Raw genomic sequence first — 16,664 nt, 5'->3', positions numbered from 1 at the left:
CCAAATCCTTAAAAAAAAACTTTTTTGATCAGCTTTCTTAAATTTCAATTTAAATGAAAAAAATGTTTGGAAAGATTATTTGATTGTAGGTAAACCATGTGTTTGCCAAAGGGCCAGATTTCTTGTAGACAGTTCCTGTAGAGCAGATTGCTGTGTCAGGGAGCACAGAGGAAATGAACCTAAAGTAAAAATTGGATATGGAACTTGCCTCGAAGACTTAGAAACCTAATAGTGAAAATGTGAATATCTTGCAGTGTGACTCAAACTGCTGCCTGTGCTACAAAGCAGGAATTGAACAAAACCTCCTTTGCTGTTTCTGGGACTGCTCTTACATAGTCCCCAAGTAATTCTGGACCTCAGTGGTGACTGACAAGAGTGAAGATGTTTGCTCCTTGACAGATTTGGGAAGAGACATGCTCTCCTAAGGCTTCTTTGTTATGCAGAATTCTTCTGTATTTTCTGTTTGCTTGCTTTTAGTTCTACAGGTTTTTCTAACTTTTTCTTTCAGCTGTAATTTGATCTCACTTGCATGGTTTAGAAAAAAAGATGCTACCATTGGTAGCCTTTTCTTTCCCAGGTTTTTAAGCTATTGCTAATAATACTTTTGTTTTCTGTTACAAGCTGATATTTAGTGAACAAGACCATTTCTGAAAGATTGCAGGATAGGTGATTAGCTCAGTCATAGGTAGGAAGGTGGACCTTGTGTGAGAAAAATTAGACATAGTAGTGAGGTGCAATGTTTTAATAGACAGAATCATAAATCTATTTATACTGAGCTATTTAACATCTAACTGTAGAAAGCTAACTAATTTTTCTTTTGCTGCTTGAAAAAAAAATAAAAACCTCATAGTTTTCAATGACCAGGCCTTGGAAAAAATGTTAGTGAAAAATCTACTTTTTTCTTATGTGTCCATTTTTATTTTCAGAGGTAGATGCTGCAGAATGGGGTAAATTTCTTCATACCAAAAATAAGGTATGTTTACTCTCTTGATGAAGTAGCAGTGTCATAAATATGTTACTTAATTGTGTTATCTCTTCCCTTGACTTTCCTGAAAAGAAGGTATTTACTGGTATTATTATACCTGCTGTACTATATGGCAGAGTATTGGGGATTTTGTGTTTTGCTTTTTATGAGTAGGAAACTTTTGAAAACATAAAATGTCTGTTGTGTGAGTCATTGATTCTGCTGAGTTATCATAGTCCTTTTTGGGTTATTTTATTGATTATTCTATTTTGTGTATTGCCAGAATTAGAATGGATGTCACAAAGACAAGGACAGGTGTAAGCACAAGTCATTTCAGTCCACTGAAGAATTGGCTACTTCAGAGGTTTGTTAGAAAGCTGTGAGAAAGAAAAAAGAGCCTCATGTGCATCAGGGTGAAGGAGCACAAACTGAGATGACCTAGCACCTCAGGAAGAGTCCAAGCTTAACTCTTACTTGAAGACAGTCATATTTTTGTTGGCAGATAAATGATACAAGTGTTTATTATTTTAAAGTGATTTTCTCACCTTCTAGGCAGTGCTAGAAATTGAAGTAAAGTTAGAGAGAAATACAGAGGGAATCAGTGGAAGGATAGCTCTGTGCTAACCTTTTTAGGTTGGTAGCAGGAGAACAGTATTTACAAGAGTGGAAAAATTTGAAAATGAAACTGCCCTTTGTCCTCTTAATGATGAGAAGGGGTTTAGGCTACATGTTCCTTATTAACTTCAAAGGATTACAACTAGACTCAAAATGGAATTAAGTATTTAGAATTCTCTGTAGGTGGACACAAATTAACAACTTCTGTCTGACATTGGTCATAAGTGCTAATAACTGCCATCTCACAGAATTAGTCAATAGATTAAATACCAATTTCTGTAATTTTTAGCACTGATCATTCCTGGTTACATCAGTTTAAGGGTTACTAGTAATTCTTAGATATTTTTAAAGTCTTCTGTGTACTTAGAGGGTTTTTCACCGTCCCTTGGAGAACATTATTTTGCAGTTTAGTAAGTAAATGCTGTCTTTGATTTTTAAACCTTTTTTTTCTTCCTTCAGATCTATACAGATTTTGATGAAATTCGTCAGGAAATAGAAAATGAAACAGAGAGGATTTCAGGAAACAATAAGGTAAATCCTGTATTGTCCATCTGTTGTATTGCTATTGATTTTCTTGGTGCTTAAACCTTTCTTAAAGAGTTTCAGCAGCTAGGAGTGCAAAGCACTTGACTGTTCTAATGAAGAACGTGGGAATACTTCTTGCTATCTTGAGATTTTTTTCACTGTGTTCATGAGAACAATTACTTCAGCTGAGAGACGAAGAATTGTTGCTTTACGTCAAGATTCTGTAATAAAAGTGCAAAAAAAAAACTTGATTTTATTTTTCTACATACCTGGCTTTATGTAATTATAAACTGGCTGCTGACAAAGACAAAAGAATTTGTTGACAGATGGTTGGCTTTTTTCCTTGCTGTGTGTTTTAAGGTATATGGTGAAAGAAAGTGTTAGTAGTATGAAACTACAGCCTTTGGATTTTCATATGATGAATTTAAGTAATCCAGGGCAGTAATTATCACTTCTTATTAATGTATTTCTAGGGGATCAGTCCTGAACCCATTCATCTTAAGATTTTTTCATCTAATGTTGTAAATCTGACTCTTGTGGACTTACCTGGAATGACAAAGGTAAGGTGCAGAATGCTCCTCTTCTGACTCAGTGTGTATTTTTGAACAAGGTGTGCCTGTTCACTCTTTGCCTTTGTTCTGCATGGCTAGATAAACTGCTTTCCTGGGGTTCAGTAGTGTTATGTAAATTTGACATGTCACTGCCTTCTGGGGTAAGATTTGGGTTTCTGCTGCACTTTGCTGATGTCAGAGATAGAAGTGCTTATGTTTTTCCTGTTTCTACATATAAGTGATGGTAGGTGTGTGGGCTGCATGTTCCTTTCCATAGAAGAGGTAGCACTTCAGGTCTCAGAGCTGTTCCTACAGATAGATGAGTATTTGGCAACTTGGAAGGTCTCTTCCACATTGCTTCTCCAGGAGTGGCTATGTGTATTTTGTGTAAGGGGCTGTATAAAGTGAGGATATCCTAATAGACATGTTCAGATCCTGCTTGTTCAAGAATAATATGAAATAATTTTCTGAGACTTGAAGATGACAAGATGACTTCTTTCCCTGCCCATGCACACATCCCCACCCCACTCTGCTAGTTGTGCACGTGGTTCTTGGACGCCAAGCCTCATTCAGGCATAAAGACACAATTTTGAACAGTTCCATCTTGGTTTTTTCTCTAGGTGCCTGTTGGTGATCAGCCTAAAGACATTGAACTTCAAATAAGAGAGCTTATCCTTCAGTTCATCAGCAACCCCAATTCCATTATCCTGGCAGTCACAGCTGCCAACACGGACATGGCCACTTCTGAAGCCCTGAAAATAGCTCGGGAGGTGGATCCAGATGGTAAGCACCAAGGCTAGCTGGATGCTGCAATTCAACTGCTTTTTAAAACACAGTCCTAAAATAAAACTGAAGTTGTTTGAGCAAAATATAGTAAAAAAAGTAAATGTCACCACATTTCCTAGAAAATCTAAGTTTTATATTTGCTTAAAGACTTCTTGCTGCAGTCTCTGCAACTCAAGAGGCTGCTGGGATGAATCAGTAACTGACAGATTTCTGGCTTGCCAGCAGGCCAAGAAACTATTCTAATAGTCATGGAGTCACTTCTGTTTCCACAGCAGCAAAATGGTGTTAAGAATGTTGGTAGTTTTCAGAGTTTTAGTAGCTCACAGTGGTCTCTTAGGGCAGCTTCATGCTTTATTGTCCAACATTGTTTCCTTTGGTAGAGAAAATATGCCCACCCCTAGCTGAGTAATTGACTGTTTAGCTGTTAGTTTAGTGACTTTTAGTAAGGATAAGATGAATTCTGTGCCCTGTATTTGTGTGGGAGAACTGACTGATTTGATGGAATAGGAAGTTTATAATTTTATTTTTACCTAAGGAGTTTGAAACAGATCTGAAGCTACTGGCTGCCTGCTTCTTGCCTAAGTGCTGTCAGTACCATTGACTAAAAAGTGGCATTGTGTGATTTGAAAGAACATGGATTAATACACTTGGAAAATAAATATACAGAAATTAGGCTAAAATTTAGAGTTGGTAGCCTCAAATTTTTCTTTCCATAAAATGTAACATTTCTTGATTGTTTTCAAACCCCAAGTCTACTTTGACTTGTCTGCCACACAACCTTGAGGGAAAACCTCTTTGGGCAGTCTGCTCAGTTAAAGCATCCTGGTTCAAAATATCCCTTTTATTTTACTCCTGTAAAAGTGATCGACAGTGTCTTTTGGATCATTTCCCAAAATTCTGAAACTTAAAAGGTCTGGAGTGGCAGATCATGTTGCAGGTCCTGCAGGAGTAGTGCTATATAGTGAGAACCTACAGTACTAAAGTAGCTACACTCACATGAAGATTTCAAGACCCAAGAACTTACAGATTTTACTGAGATGCTGGTTTATCTTGTTAGACTCAAAAAGTGTGTTACATTTTAAAGAAAAGTTCTTGGCACATTTTTTTTCAGACCAAGAGCTCAGGAAGTATTGAGAAAAATCCTATGTGTGTTAACCTACTGGTTTAGATGGGCAATAATTCCCTATTTAATGAATTTAGGTCACTAATTCTCCATTTGCTGAATTATGAGTTGTAGTTACTCTGCTGAAATCAGAACATCCCTCTGAGTGTTTTCCTTTTGGTAGGTCGAAGAACCCTTGCTGTTATCACAAAGCTGGATCTCATGGATGCTGGCACTGATGCTATGGATGTGCTCATGGGAAGAGTGATTCCAGTCAAACTTGGCATCATTGGAGTAGTGAATAGGTCTGTGTGGGCACATTGGTGCTATTTTTAAAACTCTGTTAATATGAAGTAATGCTTCTGCTTTTATAGCCATGAATATAGTTTTAAGAATAAGGTGACAATGTTGCAATAAACTTCTCAATAAGCAAGTGAGAAGCTTGTTGCTCACTTCTCAAAGCCTTTGTTCTTCCATTCAAACAACTGCTAATGCAGACAGGAGTAGACACTTCTAGAGGAACTGTAGTGTCACCACTTCTGCTGTTGTCCTTCACCTTGAGGGGTGCTTCTGGTCAGCTGTTCACATTAGCTCTGATCCAGCACAGGTCCTGTATATATTATTCCTAACTGCATATGACTGTGGTAGTGTTTGCTGTATTTTTTTACCTTACTTAGGTAAAATCTGATGTAGTTTTGGTAAGAGCATTGCTTACTCTGTGTATAGTTGCTACCAGTACAGATTTGTTGACTATGCTGCATGGAGAAACAAATAAAAACCTCTAAAGTCTAAAGAAGGTGAGTTATGTGTGTAAAGCAAAACCCGGTTGTTAAATGTTCTGTCCAGAAAAGCAGAAGTGTAAATTACTTTTACTTTGCATCCAGTAACTAGTGTGTAACTCTGCCTTTTACCTTCAGGAGTCAGCTGGATATCAACAATAAGAAGAGTGTGGCTGATTCCATTCGTGATGAGTATGGATTTCTCCAAAAGAAATACCCTTCCCTTGCCAACCGAAATGGAACCAAGTATCTTGCTAGAACACTGAACAGGTATTCCTTGAAGACATAAACTGATGGGTTAGACATATGTGCAGACCTTTCTTTTTGCCCTTAGTGTCTCTTTTGGTACAGTAATGCATTAAAGAAAACTCTGGTTGCAAACTCTGGTTGTCTCAGTTTCTGAATTTACTGTAATTTTCCCAAGTAAATGTTTTCCTATGGTGGTTATTTTGTGTCTTTTCTCTGTTTTGATGGAGATGATAAAGCTGAAACTTTTCCTCCCTTCTAATGAGGGACTGTTTTCTATTTTTAGATTGCTGATGCATCATATCAGGGATTGCTTGCCAGAGCTGAAAACCAGAATTAATGTTTTAGCTGCCCAGTACCAGTCTCTACTGAACAGCTATGGGGAACCTGTTGAAGACAAAAGTGCTACTTTATTGCAGCTGATCACCAAATTTGCCACAGAATATTGTAATACTATTGAAGGAACAGCAAAATACATTGAGACTTCAGAGCTGTAAGTACAAGTGTTTTCTTGGACTGAGTGGTTTGGTTGATCCAGTGGCTCTTACTGGCTCTCACTGGGAAAATTACTACACTGGACCATAACATACTTAAAAATGTTTGAATCCAAGCAACTGTAAAAAAAAATTTCAGTGAGAGCTTTCTTCTTATTTGCTACTTCAGTTGTTATTTTCTTCTTTCAGATGTGGTGGAGCCAGAATCTGTTATATTTTTCATGAGACTTTTGGAAGAACTTTAGAATCTGTTGACCCTCTGGGTGGCCTTAACACAATTGACATTCTGACTGCCATTAGAAATGCCACTGTGAGTGTTCTTCTGTATTTCTGAGTGTTGTGGCTGTATGTTAGATAGGAAGCTAAGGTTTAATTCTATATAAGAGGCACAACTTTGAGATGGTTCAGTGTTTTTCTGACAGATTTGGTTTTTTGCTGATATGGGAATTGGTGTTGCTGAGAATTAACAGAGTAAGGCCACTTTTAAATTTTGCAGTATATAATAACATGTTCAGTCCTTCAAGCTTGACTTTGGATATCAGACATGTCAGTCTGCTTTTGTACTGGGTGTGTTGTGTGTGGACAGACAGGCAGGTTTCTGCATGGTCTTGGAGCATGAGGCACTCCATAGCAATGATCTGTGTGTATGTTCCTATCCTCCTGTAAATGTAAAATGTAAAAACAGGATTTAGTAACAGGAAAGATGTCATATTTCAGGTTAAAAAGGTTATATGTGTAGCTAAGCATTGGTCTGTATGTTCGTAAACAAAATTACTCCAAATACTGAAATCCACCTATCTTGTTGATGTGGCATTAGATGCCCAAGACTGTCCAAAAAATAATGGCAGTGTCTCACTCTGAAATTAGAAAGAAAATGTCTTTGCCTTTATAATAGATTTCATCAAAATGGGGATCCTCAAAAAGCATTGTTCAGATTTGTAAGCCTAAAGGGATATGAGTAGGTAGAAATCTCCAAGATTCTGTAAGGATGCTAGTTAATTATTGTTTAATACATTTTGTCTTAAAGATAGGAACTTACAGCTTTTATTTTTACATATTCTTGAGACCTGTTCTGAGTGTCACTGTGACCTGATTTATTCTGGCCCTCATTAAATACTGCTTCATAGAAAAGCATCATATTTTATATACAATTTAGCAGCTTTTTCCCTCCTTTTGAACCAGGGTCCTCGTCCTGCCTTGTTTGTTCCTGAGGTTTCCTTTGAGTTGCTGGTAAAAAGGCAAATCAAACGTTTGGAAGAACCAAGCTTGCGCTGTGTGGAGCTGGTTCATGAGGAAATGCAGAGGATTATCCAGCACTGTAGTAATTACAGTACACAGGTAAACATGCATGCTCTATAATTGGGATTGTCATCATGGCATGTGTGTGTGGGTGTGTGATTACTTGCTTAAAAACTTCTGGAAGTCTCACCAGTAAAATTGGGGTTTGTTTTTAGGAACTACTGAGGTTTCCTAAATTGCACGATGCCATAGTTGAAGTAGTAACCTGTCTTTTGCGTAGGAGACTTCCTGTCACAAATGAAATGGTAAGTTTCCATCTACTGTAATTTTGCTGGTAAAAGTGCATGTTTTCTGGAGTCTTGATGTTTCTGTTTGAACAGGAACCCAAGTTATTAAAGGAATCTTAACTTATTTGTTAAGTTGATAGTTATTTAATATGCACACATTTCGATATGTACATATTTAATATGTGCACACTCTTCTATCTTAGAGTATAGATACATATAAAACAAAGGGGTGGTGTTAGGGTTAAGCATGTTGTCCCCTATGTTTCAATTTCCCAAGAACAATTCTACAAAATTTCAATTTAACATCTTCTAGTCTTCCTCATATAGGTTATTTCCCTCCCTTGTAACAGAAGCTGTGTGTTTACTGTAGAGTTTGGGATGCAGTGATGAAAATTAAATTGTAATCCTTATTCTATGTGTTTCAGAGGCTTGTAATGCCCTTTACCTAATGAAAACTAAAAGTTCAACTTGTACCTTTAAATAAATATGTTTTAATATTAAAATCTGATTTGGACTGCCTGTTGGGCAGTAAAGAGTGTTTCAGTATTTGACTCTGCATTTGATGTGAAAAGCAAAACTTGTTTGGCATACTCACTGTCCCTCACAGTGAACCATCTCTCCCGGTTCACATACTGTAGTTGGTTTGTGGCTGAGTGGTCTTTTGCTCTGGGCAGTTAGGCTGTGCTTGCCAGCATTGTAGGTCATTGCTCTGCACTGGCAATAGGTTTACTCCCTGAATTTTTGATCTGGGAATATCTTGCATTGCAGGTTCATAATCTGGTGGCCATTGAGTTAGCTTATATTAATACCAAACATCCAGACTTTGCTGATGCCTGTGGATTAATGAATAACAACATAGAGGTAAGAAAGTATGTTCTCTTAAAAAGTTCCTTGCCTCTTTGAGTGAAGGTGTAATTCATAAAATAAAAAATGCTTCAGCTTCTTTCCTTGAAGTACATTTCTGTATTTTGAGGCCTGAGAAATGTGATGAATTATGAATATCCTGTATACTCCAGTGATCTGTGGATTTGTAAATTTCTATTGCATATTACATTTAGGATCACTGGTTGATACTTCACTGAAAGGATTCTGTCTGGTTTTCAGTCTGGAAAATAAGATTGGCATCTAATTGACTATTGCCTATGAAATGAAATTTTTTAAGGCTGGATTGAAATAGGTAGTTCTGAAATGGCATTCATGTTGAAGTAACTGCATTTTGTCTTTGACACAATGTATCAATAATGTTCTTCTCATTCATGAAAGGATAATACAAGTATTGCTTCCTCTGTCCTGGTTCTAATTTCTGCTTGCTTTTGGTTTTGTTCTTGAATCTCTGTGTTACCACACTTCAGTCTCCCTGAGACATTCTCTCCCTCAGTCTCCTGTCAGTAATCTTGTGTTTTTCAAGTCCAAATCTGATAATACTTATTGCTGCCATCATCCTGTGGAAGCAGTTCAACAACCAATCTGGTGTTTTTGCAATCTCAATAATGAGAGCTCATTAATGCCCTTGTGTTTATCCAACACATCATTTTAATTCATCACAGAATCATAGAATGGCTTGGCTTGGAAGGTCATCTCATTCCAACCCCCCTGCCATATGCAGGGACACATTCCTCTATCCCAGGTTGCTCAGAGCCCCATTCCAACCTGGCCTTGGACACTTCCAGGGATGGGGTATCTACAGCCTCTCTGGGCAACCTGTTCCAGTGCCTCACCACCCTCACAGTAAATTTCTTCCTATGGAATATGTAATTTAAACCTACTCTCTTTCAGTTTGAAGCCATTCCCCCTTGTCTTTCACTACATGCTCTTGTAGTGTTTCTTTTTTAAATGCTTACACTAAAATTTCTACTCTATACAATTTCTTCTATAATCTGTAAAATTTCTTCCTACTATACATATATTCTGTACTGACTAGATATGCATTTGAATTTGACTTGGTAGACTGCTCCTTAATCTAGTTCAAAAACAATGTATTTGGAAACTGCTGTGAGTACAGAAGTTAAGACTTCGGGAAGCTGAACATAAAAAATTGTGTCATCTTGTGTTACTTAAAGTAGTTTTTTTCCTAATGTTTTCCTAAACAGGATATTGACATTTTTGAAGAACAAAACCATGTAAACCCAAGCCTTATTTGGTGGACAATCAGTTGTTAATTTCCAGCAAAATCAGACGTTTCTTTGTCCTAATTGCTTCAAATTCTATTTTGCTAGTAGAATTCTGCCGCCTCCTTCATTTTGGGCTAATCATTTGTTTGCCACAGAATCAATTCCTTTAGACTACTTGGAGGATTTACAGCTTAATGAGGGCTGTAGGTATCTGTGGTGAACCCAATTGTGGAGCTTTGATATTGTTTTTTAAAGGCTCAGGCTTTGATTAGGGAGTGTAGTGCAAAAAAACTTTGCAAAACTTCTTATATTGAGAATTTAGTTTTGACCAGGTAATCAAAGTATCCAAATAATCAAGGGTTTCATAGACCACAGTATTAGCATGGCACTGATTGAGATGAAGTTACTTGTGTTTGTGTCTAAAATGGAAGTCATCTGTAAAATGACTTCGTGGATCTTGCCTGTGTGTTGATACAGAGTAATACATAATTGAGGTCTTGCTGGATTGTTTTTAAAGGAGCAAAGGCGGAACAGGTTAACCCGGGAATTGCCTTCTGCTGTGCCACGAGACAAGGTAAGTAAATGTTTGATTTTATTTTTTACCTAAAGCTGAATGCATTCTCCTAGATCCAGTTTAAGTACTGGAAATTTTCGTATGCTGCTCTAGTAACAGTCTTGGGAACTTACAGGTATTGAGTTTTTTCTTTTCAGTTTCATAAGACAGAAGTGGAATATAATTTTCTTTTCTTTTTTTCTTTTATAATTTTCTTTAAAAGATGCAATTTTTTGGAGGTTTTAAATCTGGTACTTCAGAAGACTTGTCTATAAATGTAGTAATATGCTTATTACTTGAATTTTGTCACCTCATGTGAGGTGTAAAATGCCTGCAGATGTTGAAGATGGACTCAGAACTTTCATGCTTAAATTTGTAGCTGAGACACACTGATTTCAAAAGATAAACAAGTGATTTAAAATATCCAGTGTCAACATAGTGACTTGTGGTTGATTTTTGTTAAGTCACTCTTAAAAGTGCAGCTTATTGCAGTCTTACTTTCTTTGGCAGCAGATGTTGGAGGTGACATTTTCAGTTGTTTATCATAATCCAGTCATGTATGCTGTCTCTGGAGTTTGCTTAATTTTATCAGGTTTTGGGATTAGTGCAATGACAGGAGTGGAAGAACCAACCAAATGTCATGGAAAACACTGTCTGGCTGTACAGTCTGACAACAAGCTGGAATTTTAGAGTTATTTAATACTATGTGAATTATTAAGAATTCAAAGATAGCGACCATGGTTTAGGATCCTTATGAGGTTGAAACAGGAGTTTCTACAGCTGATAGAAATCTGTTCACTAAGTTCATTACCTTAAAAAGTGAGACAAAGTCCTAGAGTAGATCTAATACTGTTGCCTTTAATCAGTGTAAGACAACTGATGGATGAACTGGAAATGTAAGGTAGCGATCTAGAGATTGCTTTCAGTGCTCTTTGATCCTTCATTTTATTGATTTCGTAGTTAAATCATCAGAGTAAGAGCTTAAATGAAATTGAAGGTCAGATAATCCAAAATAACTGTCTTGGAGATTCTTTTTCTTTTTTCTTTTTTCTTTTTTTTTTTTTCTTTTTTCTTTTTTTCTTTTTTTCTTTTTTCTTTTTTTTCTTTTTTTCTTTTTTTCTTTTTTTCTTTTCTTTTTTTCTTTTTTTCTTTTTTTCTTTTTTTCTTTTTTCTTTTTTTCTTTTTTTCTTTTTTCTTTTTTTCTTTTTCTGCTTCTATTACTGTTTTTCTTGCAAATTCAAAATATTTCTTTTCTGGATTTGAAAGATGCTAGTAGGTAAAAGTGTATACAATTTGCTAGGTAAATTTGGTGGTCTTCAGTTGAATTTTTTTTTCCCCTCCCTGCATTTTTACCTTCCTTAGTCTACTAAAGCTCCAGGTGCATTGGCACCTGCTTCCCAGGAGACTGTTACTGCTGCTTCTGCTGAGGCTGATGGCAAGGTCTGTCTTGATTTTTCCTCTAAGCACTGCATGCACGTTTCTGTTGGGGTGCACCCCAGGTGGAAGGAAAGCAGTTTGTCCCTAGTGTTCTGTCACCAGCAGTGTGTCCTACCCAGTCTGGATGTCCTCCCCAGTGTGAATTACTTGGCACTACTGGTTTTATGTGCAGTGGCATGTCAAGACATGCTATGAGGTGGCCAAGTCACTGCTTTCTCTTTGAACTCTTGTTTGCAATATATTGTGGTGCAAATACGCACCTAATTTGCCTCAAACTGTCCATAGATTGTTGGGTGCCACAGTACTGTAATCAAAAGTCTTCAGCATGGCTGTTAAACTGCATGTTTTTAATGTGTTGACAGTTAAAGAAGGAGGACAGAAGATAAGCTAAAATGTGAGTTTCCTGCTTCCTGCAGGGAATCTTTACAGGCTTTGTTCAAACTGAACCTCCTTTGTGTTGTTTCACATAGTTGTTGAATCTCTGGTTTACTTATATTTGTGAAATGTGTTCTGCAGTGTTTTTTACATGTTAGGTGTGCTGTCTCATGTGATAAAATAACAGCTTGTTATTCCTCTGAAGGCTTTTCTGCTAATTGCTCTTGCTAGGAGTAAAATAAAATGGGCAGTCACAAGTTTGTCTATTAGAATTACCAAGAGGACTCAGGCTTTCTGCTTTATTGCCTGTTCAGATCTTAATGCAAAGCTTCTATTTCTGTCCTGAGCAAAGTGGTTAAAGTCAAATCTAGTAAATAGTAGAATTGTAACTATTATTTCCATCAGTGTTTTAGAGGTTTTGATATGCTGCAAAATGTAAAAACAACCCAAGAGCCACTGTGAAGATAGTGTTGTGACTTAGGAAGCTGCCAGATTTGGTTTGCATTTCCCACAAAGCCTGTCCCCTATGGGGTGGTACATTTCACACTCTCTTGTGTGGCTTTGTTTCTGAAACTGCTTTGGAGGTAGAGCAGGCTCCACAGTAACATAGAAAGAGAGTGGCATTTTTGTCATTTTGAACAGTTGTCTTGCAATCAGAAATCATGCAGTGGAGCTTTCCTTAACAATAATTTTCTCTTATTAGCAGAGTTTGATTTGAATTCCTAGTGTGTTGTACAACTCTGAGCAGTTGTGCAATTTAAATAAAATTTTTGATGTGCACAGCTTAGCTGAGTTTCCTCCTGTTTGCTGCTGCTGGTATTCTACTTGCTATGCTTTGTTTCTCACTTTTTTTTAAGATTTAAGATCAGCCTGAGGTGTTTCATTGTAAACACAACAGATAAATTTAGCTTTTTTCCTCCTATACCTGAAGCAAGACAAGTACAAAACCTTGAATGACCTTTTTCAAACAGGACTTTATTTTAAAGCACCGAGCAAATAGAAGAGATATTAGGCTTGTGGAAAGGTACAAAATAAAAATTGCCCCTATTCTACATCAAAATAAACTTTAGGTTTTTTAATACTAATTAACATATGGTGGATACAGTACACTAATATTTATTTTCTTCAGTGATTCCTAATGTTTGAGAGTTGGGTGTTACATCTTTTTCTCAGAAGATTCATGAGTCATTCTTTGTCTGGAACTCCCCAGAATCTCTGATCTTCACTTTGAGAGGATGAAGATTTTTGTCTTGATTAGTTATAAAAAAAGCCTTCCGTAAATTCTGACAGCACAAATATGATCATAGCTGTGCTACCTCAAAACAGAAATGTTCATACTTTTTAGCTGTTACTGTAAGAAACTGAAGTTTGCGTTTAAATAAAACCTGAAGTGTTTAAATTCAAGTATTGCAAGAGCTGTGGTGACCTTCAAAATAAATTTTCAGAATGATCCTGATAGTATAGGATGTGTGGTCAAGGCCAAATGACTTAGAAAGACCACCCCATATTTCAGAAGTGATTTGTAGACCCTTAAAATGCTGTGGAACTTCTCCAGGTGAGACATTTTCATACCCTTTATTAGGGACAGTCTGAGTTTTAAAAACTTTCATTTTACTGGTAACTTTGGTGAGCTGGAACCAGCGAAGGGAGAATAAATTTAGGAAATTTGGGAAGAGCAGAATGAAGGAATATACCTGTGAAATTCTTATTTTTAGTGAGTTTTACCTGTAGTGATTTGATCAGATGCTTCTCTATAGTGGCCAAGTTCTAATTCTGCCATGTTTTTTCAATGTGCTGTTTGTGCAGAATCCTTCTGTAGGAGCAGATGCACCTCAGGAGTCTGGAACAGGCAACTGGAGAGGAATGCTGAAACCCTCTAAACCAGAAGAGGTATCAGCAGAGGAAAAATCCAAGCCAGCTGCAGCCCTACCTGCTAGTCCTCAAAAAGGACATGCTGTAAACCTATTAGATGTGGTGAGTCTTGAAAGACAAATTCCTTTTCTTCATAGTTCAGTCTCAGGAAAGAAAGCATTTTAATTCCAGATCTTGTAACTTTGCTGCTAATATGTCGTCTCTTTGTAAATAATTCACTATTGCAACAAGGAGCTCCATCCAGTCTCTTCTGCTTTGCTCCTCCCTTTATTCCAATCTCCCTGCAACCTCCCTGCCTGCTCCAGTTTCAGGCTATGATTGGGATAACTGGCTTCCTTTCACAAATTCCTGTGCAGGTGAATTCCTTGTCTAGATAGCTGTCGGTACAGAAACAAATCTTAGCTCAACTCAAATTCCTGCTCTTCTTGTGCTGAATTTAATGTTTGTATTAGAGGGAAGAACCATTAAAGACAAAACCCACTTAAGTTAAAAACAGATGGAGATATCTGAAGTATTTGGAGATGTTTAGAAAAAATGTAGTGGTGCCCTCTGACCTTTGTTTCACATATATGGATTTTGAAATGTCTCTAATTTTATTTCTCAAGAATTATAGGTTTGTTGCAAGACAGATTACAGATCTGTGAAACTCAGGCTAAAAGAGCAGTAGTTAGAGTTTTGAGTTTTTATATACGAATGCAAATGAGCAGAACTGGTAAGCTGAGGGTTTTATTTTTTTCACACAGCCTGTACCTGTTGCACGCAAACTTTCTGCCCGTGAGCAACGAGATTGTGAAGTGATTGAACGACTTATTAAATCTTACTTCCTTATTGTCAGGAAGAACATTCAGGACAGGTAAACTCAAACTTCCTTGAAATATATAAGCCATGAAAATATTGTGATATTTCAAGAATCATATATATGATCATGGTATTTTTATCATGTTCTTATGTTTGTAAGAAGAGAGAAAATTAATGAATTTTTTAGAAGAGACAGCAGCAGTAAAATTTGACTCTTCACAGAATGAAGCAGTTTGAAGAAGCACTTGTTTCCTCTAATGGTTTCAGGTTCTGTATATTATTAAGTAAAAGGTTTAATTATTTAGGAGATGCCTCCTTTTCTGGAGGATGCTTCAATTCAGATGGAAGATTTGCAGCAAATAACTGGAATAAACTCTTGTTGCTGTGTACCTCGATAGAATTTAGCTTTGCCATCTTGTTATTTCAAATGAGAAGGTCAAATTGGAGCTGGTATGTGTGGCTCAGTTTTCTAGCACTTAGCTATAAGGATGGAAATGGCATGAAAAAGTTCTTTCTACTGTAGAAAAGTCATACTTTTTCTTTAAAGAGGAATTCTATAAAACTTTTTTGCTTATGTGTTTGTGGAAAGGTTTAGCTTCATATATATATTTTTTATGTATATGGGAAGTCTGAGGGGAAGTACAGGAATCTGGAAACCAGATTTTAGAGCAGGTTATGAGGCTCATAGGTATTTTAGTCTATCCAGTAAACTAATACCTTCAGTATAATTTTTAGTATTTCATGGCAGGGGAGTGCTTTGTTTATCTTAACTTTACTGCACTCTTTGTACTATGTAATATCAGAGATGTGAATTATTTCTTTGCCTCTTTCTCTTCCCATTTACACATAAAATTTGATTTTAGGGTTGACATACTTAAATGTGTGTCATCCCATGCACAGTAGAGATAAGTTGGTTTCTAATGAGCAGAGTTATTTATTCTTAGTTTGTGTTTTACACTGTTCATGGTTTTTTACAATACAGCTTTTCTATTTGGAAGAAATTAAGTTTATATGATTAGTTCTACTCTAATATTGCACATGAAGCTGCTTTTACTTGAGAGAGTTTTTATTAGGTATTTATGGTAGTGATAGATTCCTGATAGTTTGAGCCAATGCTCTGTGTAGCTGCTTGCCCTCATTGTGCATTCTTCATCTGGAACAGACCTGGTTTTGAACAATTATTTTAAAGAAACGATCTTGATGTGCTTGCAGTGTGCCAAAGGCAGTGATGCATTTTCTGGTGAACCACGTGAAGGACACTCTCCAGAGTGAGCTGGTGGGCCAGCTATACAAATCCCTATTGTTGGATGACCTTCTCACAGAGTCTGAGGACATGGCACAGCGCAGGAAAGAGGCAGCTGACATGCTAAAGGTAATGAGGAGATCAGGAGCTCCTGGGAGCAGTTCACCATATCAATGGGAGGCTTTTTGAAGACTTGTTTTCCTTTTTTCTTTACTGCTTTTTAAGACTATGCCAGTGTATTGCATTTCTCTGCTAGAGGAATTAAAACCAATACATGACCAGAAAGGATTACATAAGAGCTTTTAAATCTGCAGTTAGCAAGCTAAATAGAAAGTAGGTGCAGTTTCTCTTTCATGGCAGACTTTTAAAACTGTGTATAGTGAAGAAGTCTGCCCTTCTTGAGAATTTAATGGGTTGCCACTTGTTTTGTGTCTTGGTTTGCAAAGACAGGTGCCTGCTAAGGAAGGCAGGAGCCTCCCCTGAAATAGAGAATGTAAACCCCCTCCCTCCAAATTGCTATAAACTTTAAATTTAGGGGCTCTCCAGCAAAAAATATGGGATCAGGAATAACAGTTCTTTATTAGGGAAGAAAATAAAAGGATAAAATAAACAATGCAGTGAACTAAAACAACACGGACAGAGTCAGAACATAACCTGACACCCTGTTGGTCAGGATGCTGGTAGCAG

The 16,664-nt window shown here is 36.9% G+C and overlaps 1 protein-coding gene across 2 annotated transcripts in view; it reads left to right on the top strand.

Annotated features, from left to right (window-relative positions):
• The window catches only part of DNM1L (dynamin 1 like), a 36,488-nt gene that overhangs the window by 17,025 nt on the left and 2,799 nt on the right, over positions 1-16,664 (top strand). Inside the window, exons 3-18 of one of the 2 annotated variants that reach the window (XM_050984500.1) lie at positions 927-973; positions 2,039-2,110; positions 2,578-2,664; positions 3,276-3,438; positions 4,728-4,848; positions 5,461-5,592; positions 5,855-6,061; positions 6,252-6,372; positions 7,245-7,400; positions 7,517-7,606; positions 8,357-8,449; positions 10,217-10,273; positions 11,615-11,740; positions 13,871-14,038; positions 14,680-14,789; positions 15,947-16,106. In XM_050984500.1, coding sequence (XP_050840457.1) covers positions 927-973; positions 2,039-2,110; positions 2,578-2,664; positions 3,276-3,438; positions 4,728-4,848; positions 5,461-5,592; positions 5,855-6,061; positions 6,252-6,372; positions 7,245-7,400; positions 7,517-7,606; positions 8,357-8,449; positions 10,217-10,273; positions 11,615-11,740; positions 13,871-14,038; positions 14,680-14,789; positions 15,947-16,106 — 1,910 coding nt within the window. The remainder of the gene's footprint in view (positions 1-926; positions 974-2,038; positions 2,111-2,577; positions 2,665-3,275; positions 3,439-4,727; positions 4,849-5,460; positions 5,593-5,854; positions 6,062-6,251; positions 6,373-7,244; positions 7,401-7,516; positions 7,607-8,356; positions 8,450-10,216; positions 10,274-11,614; positions 11,741-13,870; positions 14,039-14,679; positions 14,790-15,946; positions 16,107-16,664) is intronic. The other variant, XM_009094166.4, reaches the window with a different exon arrangement.

Source organism: Serinus canaria, chromosome 1A (assembly GCF_022539315.1).
Source record: "Serinus canaria isolate serCan28SL12 chromosome 1A, serCan2020, whole genome shotgun sequence".
In the NCBI taxonomy this organism is placed as follows: Eukaryota; Metazoa; Chordata; class Aves; order Passeriformes; family Fringillidae; genus Serinus; species Serinus canaria.
The sequence above is the reverse complement of the archived record's forward strand: the minus strand, read 5'-3'. Positions and strand labels throughout refer to the sequence as shown.